We start from the raw sequence: 11,336 nt of genomic DNA on the forward strand, positions 1-11,336 counted from the left end.
GTGTTTGGAGCATTTTTCCTCTATTTTCCTTTTTTTCTTTTCTTTATTTCTGCAGAAAACCCTATATTTTTTATAACTTTAGATTTAATACATTTTTTATAATACTTTGAATACCTTACACATCTAACGAAAAACTAGTTTATATTATGCTCAATTAGTAAAGATTTCTAGCAGAAGTTTAGTGACCCCTGGTAATTAAGAGTACTGTTTTTTGAAACAAAACCATATAACATATCCGGGTTTGAGGGGATGTAAAATTCAAAATATATTATAAAATTTTATATAATAAAGTGTGTGCTTGTCGTTGTTTACTCATTTAATTATAATTGTTTTAAATTATATTTTTATTATCTTTGAAACTCTATGGTTAGTCGGTCATTTATACAGATTTACACATACATGCATTGTATTTGGTCTTTCTTTTTTGGTTTTGGTCTCTATTTTTTTTTCTTTGTTTCTTGTTGCGACATTAAATAAACACTTCCAGCAATTCCATTCCCTATGCTATAGTTATGTTTCTTAATTTCATACAATCGTGTTTTTTTCATTACAATGATCACAAATTGTTCAACAACTACTTTCTGTAGCAAGAATCACAACAGCACTTCTGTACACTCAAATACTAAATTATTATATTCCTTTCATCTTCAAATTTGAAATATAATTAAATAAATCACCAATTTAATTTGATTAATATTATTCATTCTTTTTTAGGTCAAATAATATTATTCGTTCTTTATTCGTCTTCTGTGTTATTAAGCTCCCGGTTTGGTCACTTAAAATATATCTTATTTTCTTTTGATCATATACACTACTCCCTCTATTATTTTATTTTTGTCATTCTAAAGTAAAAATTTGTTTTCTAATACTTGTCATTTAGGTTTCCAATGCATATGTTTTGTAAAAATATCAATTTTATCTCAACTATTTTAATGCTTTGACCAATAAAAAATTAGAAAATATATTAAAGAAGATGTATAATAAAACATTGATCTATTTTCTTAATTTGTGTACAAAGCTCTAGAATGGTAAGTAAAAAAACGGGAGGGAGTATGTATTATTAAGTTTCATTCTACCCATCACGAAACAAAGTGAGTTGTTCTAGACTATGTGGATCGGGTGCAACATTGAGTAATACCTCCTTCTAGAGAGCAGTTTCTCCTAATGGAAAATCGAACTACCATGCCTTCATACAGACACATGGCAAAAAAATGTTATATTCGAAATTTAAGAATGCTAGATATTTATCGAAATTTTCAAACAATGAGTTTATTTTGCAAAATTGGAAATATAAATGGGGTTCCCAATATACTGTATATTGGTATTTTATCGACATTACTAACAGGTTTCCTAATGTATATGGCATTCAATAATCAATATACTGTAAGTAGAATAACTTAAATTTCATTTTTTTTTTTTTTTAAAAAAGGAAGAGTGAAATGTGTTTCAACAGTGAGTTGTCTGGTGACTCACCAATGAAAAATAGATGCCCGTGGGACCTTTTCCCAACAAGGAAGAGTGTGTTCCAGACTCGACAACTTCCCCTTTGTCTAAAACAGTTATCATGTCACAGTTTTGAATCGTGCTAAGTCTATGTGCAATCACAACGCTTGTCCTCCCAACCAACAAACACTCGAGCGCGTCTTGCACAATACGTTCTGACTGGTTGTCTAGAGCGCTTGTAGCTTCATCAAGAAGCAACACTGATGGGTTTCTTAGAACAGCTCGAGCAATTGCTATCCTTTGTTTTTGACCACCTGACAATTGTATACCTCTATCTCCGCAGTACGTGTCATAGCCGTTCGATAATGATAAGATGAAAGCATGAGCATTCGCTGCCTTTGCCGCCACGATAACCTCAGACTCGTCGATCTTGTCTGATATTCCTCCATACATGATGTTCTCTCTAATCGTCCCAGCAAAAAGCACTGGCTCTTGACTAACCAAAGCTATGTGTTGACGAAGCGATCTCAAATGATACGATTTTATATCGCGACCATCGATTTTCACAATACCATTTAATGGGTCATAGAACCGCTCGATTAAGCTAATTACTGTGGATTTACCTGACCCGCTTGTACCGACAATTGCTGTAGACTTCCCTTCATTGATCTCAATGGAGAAGTTCTTGAATATAATCACATCGGGTCGTGTTGGGTAAGCGAAGTCCACATTGACAAATCTGATTTGTCCTTTCATTTTTTCAGGGAGGTATCCATCCGTATTCTCCGGCTCAATGGTTGTGCATCGATCTAACACTGCAAACACAGACATAACCGCATCCGAGCCCTTAGCTAGATCCGTTGTCATGGCTCCAGCGTCTGCAATAACGCGACCCGTACTCACAAAGACTATAAACAACTCAAAGAATTCTTTAGACATTATCTTCCCATCAGCAATAAGTCTACTCCCGTACCAGAAGTTCAAAACTGAAATGCACGTCATGACGCTTCGTGAAGCTGCAAGCACTATCCCTGCTAACCACGATTGTCGGATGTTTTCTCTTCGTGGACCTTCTTGAACTCTTTCTAATAACTTTATGATTCGTTCTTGTGATGAGAAAGATGTGATGGTTCGGATGTTTGAGACAGCTTCCGCAGCTAGTTTGCTGCTCTCGTCTTGGGCTTCAATGGCTTTTTGGGATAAGCTTTTGAGTATAATACGATGTCCGTAGAAGCACAAAACAACCACTGGTTGTACCGCAATCATCACAATGGCGAATTTCCATGCGATGACCATACCAAGTGTGCAAGCGATGCTTACTGCCGATATAGTTTGTACTAACAATGACACCCGTTCGCCAACAAGAGATCTCACCTATCATACCAAAACGTTATAAGATTATTGGGAAAAAAAAAATCACAAAAGTTTGAATTAGTAAGGCAGAAGACATACCACGTTTGCATCTTTTGCTAGTCTAGAGCAAATTACACCACTCGAGTTCTCTTCTTCATCGAACCAGCTTACTTCAAAGGTCAATAACTTTGAAATAATATTTTCTCGGACACGTTTTGTTAGATATTCGCCCATGTAAGCAAAACTATAATGTTGAATGATACTGATCACAAAACTGAATATAGCTAGACCAAGAAAGAGCAACACATATACCCTTGCTTTCTCCTTGATCTCATCATGGCTCGTTAGAAAATAAACTGACACCATCGATCCTGAAACATATGAATATAGTGGTTGTATGGCCCCATATAGGGCTGCACTTAAGCAACCATACAATGCATGTTTCCACTCTGGTTTATTCATCGCCATCAATCTCTTAAACGATGGTTTAAGCGTCTTCTTATCCTTTAGAGTCAAACCAGGAAGATTTGTATCAGTGCTTGAAGTCGAGAACAAGTTTGACCGGCTTTGAATAGAAATCTTTGGACTATACTTCAAATCTTGGTTCAAAATCGAGACTTGACCCCCTTGCGTACTTACATTGATATTATCATTTCTTTCTTCATTTCCCAGCTGTTGTAAGCTGGTTAGAAAAGCGTACTGACCATCTAAATTTTTCACAAGCTCTTCGTGTGATCCAGTTTCTACTATGCAACCGTTGTGGACTACACAAATAAAATCAGCGTTACGAATTGTAGAAAGACGGTGAGCAATAACTATAGTTGTACGACCAATAGAAGCATTGTCCAAGGCTTCTTGGACTACCCTTTCGGATTCTGAGTCCAACGCGCTTGTTGCCTCGTCTAGAAGGAGAAGTGTTGGTGATTTAATTATCGCACGTGCAATTGCAATCCTTTGCTTCTGACCCCCTGACATTTGTATTCCTCTTTCCCCAACCTTTAATTGTGACCAATAGAAAAAACATATAAATTAATACATGTCTTGATAAAACTATAGAAAAAAAAAAGGTCAAATTGTTCTTAAAGTAGGAGTCTTACCTGAGTTTTATACGCATGAGGGAACTGAGAAATGAAATTATGAGCATTAGAGGCCTTGGCAGCTTCCACTACTTCATCCATGGATGCGTCCTCCTTACCAAAAAGTATGTTCTCTTGTATTGATGTGGCAAAGAGTGCTGGCTCTTGGCTAACAAGACCCATTTGTGATCTCAACCATTTCACTTGTAACTTACTAATGGACACGCCATCAATGAGAATATCTCCCGCGACTGGATCATAAAACCTTTGAAGAAGAGATATCACAGTTGATTTTCCCGAGCCGCTTCCTCCCACCAAAGCCACAGTTTTCCCACTTGGAACTTTCAAACAAAAATCATCACAGATTGAGGTTTCAGGTCTAGACGGGTACATGAATTTCACATGCTTAAATTCGACTTCTCCTTTTACTTTATGTAAAATTTGACCATCCTTGTTATCTGAATCAATATTGGGAACTCTTTTAATCACTTTGATAATCCTTTCCCCTGCTACAGCCGCCTCTGAGAAATATTTGAGATTCAACAAACCTCGACCAAGTGATCTGAAACATGTAAAATAACAAAGATCAAACCTACAATAAAAAAAAAACTTAAAGAGACTTAGATATGAATACTTACGAGCCACCATAGGTGATACATATGATGGTTGCGAAGATAGTACCACCTTTGGCGCCGTGGTACATAACCATCCGACTGCCGTACCAAGTCATGAACCCCCAGATGGCGTAAACGATACCGTTGCTCCCAATGGTGATTCCTTTAGCTAGTCCTTGTTGTAGTCCTAGCTTCACCGAGCCTTGAAGCGCAGCCGAGAATTTTGATTTCATCTTCCTCTCACTACCAAATGCATACACGGTTCGTACCAACGAGATAGCTTGCTCAGCAATAGTACCAGCCTCATTGTACTCTTCACGTATTTTTCTCGAGATGCTGATAAGGGCTCGTCCGCACACCAGTCCAGGGATCAAGAGGACAATAAAGAACGGGAAGCCTACGATGGTGAGTCTCCATAACATGATGAATCCCACGATGTAGCTTGCGACAAACGCCGATGCATTCATCAAAAAGTTTGGTAACTGTTCGAAATAAATAAACAAATTTCACCTGTGAGACATTTTCACCAAAAGAAGAAATAATAATTATTATACAAAAATATAAAGGTTAAGACCTTTTCACTAAGGACATCTTGGATGACGAGGGTGTCACTTGAGACACTAGTGATAACATCAGAAGTGCTTGCTACATGAAGATCAAAGTAACCCACATCTTGTCTTAATACTGCTCGTAAGTACCTCTTTCTCATTCGTGATGATTGTCTCTCCCCTGTCCTTGTCCAGCAATATCCTTCTGTTTTGTTTTGCATTTCGAAAACCATCCGCATATTTTATATAAAATTGATTATGTTGAAACGCACCAGTTATTTTTAGTTTTTATTTGGTGTTTTAATTAGGCTTATAAAAAGGCAATTATCGAAATACTTACCAACGAAACATATCACCAAAGATGCAGAAGCCACATAAAGCAGAGCTACAACGTTCTGTTAGTTACCCAAAGGAAGATACATCAGTACTCTCAAGGGATATATAGTTATACGTCCTCTCGTACTCATACTGTGATCAGCAATGAAGTAAAATGGTTCTGTACTCATGATTCCTAACATACATATATAAAGTTATAAACACATATCATCGCTCATTCGCTCGTTCTTATAAGAATTGAAACCAAAACTATAGAATAGAGAGTAAAGAAGTAAGAAAATTAAGACCTTCATGATGGAATGCATGAAGGTTTCATCAGCGACTGAGGAACCACCGATGTTGTTCAGCAGCAAGCCGGTGATGAAAAATGTTATAGGAGTGATGAAACCATCAGCGATGGCTCCGAGTGAACCTAATCCCATCAGCATTAAATCCACACTGTCGGCATGCATGAATATCGATCTTATGCTCCGAAAACTCTTCATCTTCTTCCTCTCCTTTGTTTATTTTTTTTTCTGTGTCTGAGAAGAAAAGCTAAAACAACACATTGACCTTAAGGAAACGAGAGCTAGCGCCAACAAAGTCTTCTTTTCTCTATTTAAGAGGAAGTGGTACTGTTTACGTATTAATTAGAAGACGGTTGGCCTTTAAATATTACTAATTTTGTTTTTTTTTTTTGTCAACCACACATTAAACTAGAAAATAATTCCAAGGGTTGCCCACACATTAAACTAATTTTGTTTTTTTGGTAGTGTTTAAATATTACTACTAATGAAAAAAAATAAGAGTTAGGTGGTTTTTTCTAGTGGCCGTTGATATGTCTTTATTTGTGTACCCAAAAAAAAAAGATAAGTCTTTATTTTAGGTCAATGAACACAACGGTTTATATCAAATTCGTCACTGCAGTTAAATGGAATTGATTATCTCAGAACTCAGAAGCGTTAGAATTACAGTACATGTTTTTATCATTAAATGGAACTAAACAATTTAAGGCAAAGTTAGGCAAGGAAAAAAATACATAAACAACTGTTAACTAAATATTAGTTCAAATAAAAAATAGATAAACAACTGTTAACAAAATATTAGTCCAACTAGGAGATTTTCTTCGAAATTGTAATAATAGTAATACAAATTTATGGTTATGCTATTTTAAAAAAATATTTTATTTTAGATAATATTTATTTTTTAATTGTTTGGTAAATTAAATTGACATAAAGTTTTTTGAGTTTGACATGTATATTATAATGTATGTTATCAAATAACAAATCGAGTGATAGCAGTAAGAAACGAATAGTATGTAGAGTACACACGGCTGTGTAATTGAATTTAGTTTTTTTCTTCAAACTATAGATTGTTTGAGAATATAGTTACAAGAGTAATCTTATAAAGGAATCGAATGTTCAGTTAAAACCAAAAAATTGTCAGCAACATAATAACAATAAAATTCAAAAAAAATAGAAAATTAAGTCGCCACAACTATTGGTAGATTAGTTCATATTATTTTCTGATTATACCCAAACAATCATATAATGACCTCATTGTATGAATTATTTTAGAATATTATAATATTTTAATTTATTTAAGGTATACTACAGTTTAAGATTGTTTGTTTTGTTGTTTTTGCATCATTATATTGTGAGAATTTTAAAACTTCTTAATTTATCAACTCGCATAAATTTAAGTTTACCAGTCCGCTATTGTGAAACATTGAACACACATTTTTCATAGGATGAGTAATATATCTTTACAACCGTGAACAATAAAAAAAACTACATATTGATGACTAGGAGAATCATAATTTACAATATTAACAAAAACTTAATTATTTCAAAGTTTTTATTAGTTTTTTTTGGACAAAAATAAGATTTTATTAGTTTAAGAATTACAATTTGACCCTTAATGATAAATTTTAAATATGTCCTTAGACCAATGGCATTTTCTGTAAATACTATTTTTAAGTTTAAAGTTCTATGTGTATTTCTCCCTTAATATTGTAGATACTTGTTCATACGATTTGGATTTATAATAATTTAAATCGATCAAGTTTTTCTTGTTTATGTTATAATTTTTATGTATTTCTCTAAGTTTTGAGATAAAAAAATTCATCTTAGTTTTTTATTTATATTTTTAATTACATAATGTAAAGTTTATGTACTATTACCAGTGTTCAAGATAGTGCTCGGCGGTATGTGGGCGGTGACCCAGCGCCTAGCGCCTAGAACGCCTAGTCGGAATTTTAAACGTTTTTAGACGGTTTAGGCGTTTACAATATGAACATTATATATATGATATTATATGTAAAATTATATAAAAATATATGTTAGAAGAAATAAATAATAATAAATCATAAACTAAAATTAATAAAAATACATTTCTTTAATTTAGATTAATAACATATAAACATTTATAAATATTTATATGAATATAAAACTTAAAATTTTAAATATATGTAGTTAAAAATAAAACATACATTAAAATAAAAATTTTGTGATTTTAGGCGGTCTAAGCGGTCGTCTAGGCGTCTGCTGAGCGCCTAGCGCCTAGACGGCGCCTAAGCGGCCGCCTAGACCGCTTTCTTGAACACTGACTATTACTTATGTACAAACAAGAAAAAAAAAATATTTCGTCATATTTAAAAAAAAAGATTAGTAAACTAATGTTGATTTGATATCATTTACCTTAAAATAAATTATTAATTCTAGTAAAATATATTTTCATTCATCTTATAATAAGTAAAGAACAATATGAAATAAATTGTAATATCACAATATTTAATATTTCGATGAAATAAAAATACGAAAAGTTGGGTTTCTGTCATCGATCTCATACAAATGGTGGTCAATGGTCATATCGAAGTATTTATACACTTAGCATGCTTCACGCAGACACGAACCTCGTTTTCGGTCATTATTATAAGCAAACTAACTTTGATGGCAACAAGCCAACAACGTAATCTTCCGTCTACATATAAACAAATGCTATATTTATCGGAAAATTTAAAAGAAGAGTGATGGTTCAAAATTGTAGAAATAAATGAGTCAGTTCCTAGAATATCCATTTTATCGAGATCCCAAACTGGTTTCCGTAATATACATTGGGATTTCAATATATATATGATAATTGAAATTTCATAAAAAGAATAAATGTTCTTCAACAATGAGTTCTCTGGCGACTGACCAATGTGAAATATGTGCCCGTAGGACCTTTTCCCAACAAGGAAGAGTGTGTTCCACATTCGGCAACTTCCCCTTTGTCTAAAACAATTATCATGTCACAGTTTTGAATCGTACTAAGCCTATGTGCAATCACAACACTTGTCCTTCCAACCATCAAACGCTCGAGTGCATCCTGTACCAAGCGCTCTGATTGGCTGTCCAAAGCGCTCGTAGCTTCATCAAGGAGCAACACTGACGGGTTCTTCAGAACCGCACGAGCGATCGCGATCCTCTGTTTTTGACCGCCAGACAATTGTATTCCTTTGTCCCCGCAGTATGTGTCATAACCGTTTGATAGTGATGTAATGAAATCGTGAGCGTTCGCTGCCTTCGCCGCCTCAGTAATCTCTGATTCATCAATCTTGTCAGATGCTCCTCCGTACATGATGTTCTCACGGATAGTCCCAGCGAACAACGTTGGCTCTTGGCTAACCAAAGCTATGTGTTGACGAAGTGATCTCAGATGATACGACCTTATATCACGGCCGTCGATTTCCAAAGTACCCTTTAACGGGTCATAGAACCGCTCGATCAAACTAATTATTGTGGACTTCCCTGACCCACTTGGGCCCAAAACCGCTGTGGACTTTTCCTCGTTAATCTCAACAGAGAAGTTCTTGAATATAAACACATCAGGTCGTGTTGGGTACACGAAATCCACATTTGCAAATCTGATTTGTCCTTTTATGTTTTGTGGGATAAACCCATCCGGGCTCTCCGGATCAATGTTAGTGCAGCGATCTAACACTGCAAACACTGACCCGACCGCATCTGAGCCCTTGGCTAGATCCGTTGTCATGGCTCCAGCGTCCGCAATAACCCGACCAGTACTCACAAAGAGTATAAACAACTCAAAGAATGCTTTTGACATGATCTCTCCATCGGCAATTAGTCTACCACCGTACCAGTAACCCAAAACTGAAGTACATGTCATGAGGCCTTGAGAAGTTGCTAGCACAATCCCTGCTAACCATGATTGGCGGATGTTTTCTCTCTGTGGGGCTTCTTGAACCTTTTTGAGTAATTTTAGGATCCGTTCTTGTGACGAGAAAGCTGTGATGGTTCTGATGTTGGAGACGGCTTCGGCAGCTAGTTTGCTGCTCTCCTCTTGTGCTTTAATGGCTTTTTTGGATATGCTTTTGAGTACAATGCGTTGAGTGTAGAAACACGCAACAACCACAGGTTGTACCGCAATCATTACAATGGCTAATTTCCAAGCAATGACCAAACCAAGTGTGCAAGCTATGCTCACTGCTGATATAGTTTGTACTAACAATGATATGCGTTCACCCACAACAGATCTCACCTGACATAACAAAAAGTTATAAGATACCATATAACCTCTATAAGTTAATACTCGAAAATTAATACCTTGATAAATCAATATATTTTTCGGTCTCAAATTGATTTTTCGGTTTAATTATTTATAATGGATAAATTAATAACTCAATAAATTATGACTTACTAATTAATTTATCTAGGTTTTACTGTATTTGGTAAAATAAAAAAACTTGTCTCACAGAATTTAAATTAGTAAGACAGAAGATATACCACGTTTGCGTCTGTTGCTAGTCTAGAGCAAATTGCACCACTTGAGTTCTCGTCTTCATCAAACCAGCTTACTTCAAAGGTCAATAGCTTGGAGAGAATATTTTCTCGGATACGTTTCGTTAGATATTCACCCATGTAAGCAAAACTATAATGTTGAATGATACTGGTCAAAAAACACAACACAGCTAGGCCAACAAAAAGCAACACGTAGATTCTTGTTTTTTCCTTCATTTCATCATGACTCGTTAGAAAATACACCGACACCATTGATCCTGAAGCATATGCGTACACTGGGTGTAAAGCCCCATATAAGACTGCACTTATGCAACCATACAATGTATGTTTCCACTCTGGTTTATTCATTGCCATCAATCTCTTAAAAGATGGCGCATGCTTCTTCTTATCCTTTGGAATTGTACCAAGATCGTTTGTATCAACGCTTGAAGCCGTGAGCAAGTTAGACTGGCTTTGAATAGAAAACCTTGGACTATGCTTCACATCTTTACTTAAAGTTGAGAATTGACTATCTCCCATACCTAGGCTAACGTTATCATCTGATTGTTCATTTTCAATCATCTGTAAGCGCACTAGAGAAGTATATTGACCATCTAAGTTCTCCATGAGGTCTTCGTGTGATCCAGCTTCTACAATGTGACCATTGTGGAATACACATATAACATCAACATTACGAATAGTAGAGAGACGGTGGGCAATAACAATAGTTGTACGACCAATAGAGGCATTGTCTAAGGCTTCTTGAACTGCTCTTTCGGATTCTGAGTCTAATGCGCTTGTTGCCTCGTCTAGCAAGAGAATTGTTGGTGACTTGATTATCGCACGTGCAATTGCAATTCTCTGCTTCTGACCCCCTGACATTTGCACTCCTCTCTCCCCAACCTTTTTGCGTAAAAATTAAACTATATATACATCTTGATCCAACTTAAAAAAAAAAACACATAATCACTATTTTCTAAATTTGGAATCTAACCTGAGTTTTGTAACCAAGAGGAAACTGAGAAATGAAATCATGAGCATTTGAGGACTTTGCGGCTTCCACTACTTCATCCATGGATGCATCCTCTTTACCAAATAATATATTTTCCTCTATTGATGTGGCGAAGAGTGTTGGCTCTTGGCTAACAAGACCCATTTGTGATCTCAACCATTTTACTTGCAATTTGTCAATGGACACACCATCAA

General features: G+C 35.4%; 2 protein-coding genes across 3 annotated transcripts in view; both read right to left on the minus strand.

Moving 5' to 3' along the window:
- LOC104790479 (ABC transporter B family member 22-like) lies at window positions 1,330–5,947 on the minus strand. The gene is made up of 7 exons (XM_010516238.1): window positions 5,658–5,947; window positions 5,375–5,429; window positions 5,061–5,239; window positions 4,511–4,968; window positions 3,894–4,434; window positions 2,896–3,792; window positions 1,330–2,817 (listed from the first exon to the last, which is right to left on the minus strand). The coding sequence occupies exons 1-7, from the start codon at window positions 5,853–5,855 to the stop codon at window positions 1,447–1,449; spliced, it is 3,699 nt and encodes a 1,232-aa protein (XP_010514540.1). The 5' UTR covers window positions 5,856–5,947; the 3' UTR covers window positions 1,330–1,446.
- Window positions 8,439–11,336, minus strand: part of LOC104790480 (ABC transporter B family member 22-like) — a 6,746-nt gene continuing 3,848 nt past the window's right edge. For both annotated transcript variants that reach the window (XM_019246665.1, XM_010516241.2), the window contains exons 6-7: window positions 10,137–11,033; window positions 8,439–9,891 (exon numbers count right to left, since the gene is read on the minus strand). In XM_019246665.1, coding sequence (XP_019102210.1) covers window positions 8,521–9,891; window positions 10,137–11,033 — 2,268 coding nt within the window. In that variant the 3' untranslated portion in view covers window positions 8,439–8,520. The remainder of the gene's footprint in view (window positions 9,892–10,136; window positions 11,034–11,336) is intronic.

The sequence above is a fragment of the Camelina sativa genome, chromosome 6, assembly GCF_000633955.1.
Source record: "Camelina sativa cultivar DH55 chromosome 6, Cs, whole genome shotgun sequence".
NCBI lineage: Eukaryota > Viridiplantae > Streptophyta > Magnoliopsida > Brassicales > Brassicaceae > Camelina > Camelina sativa.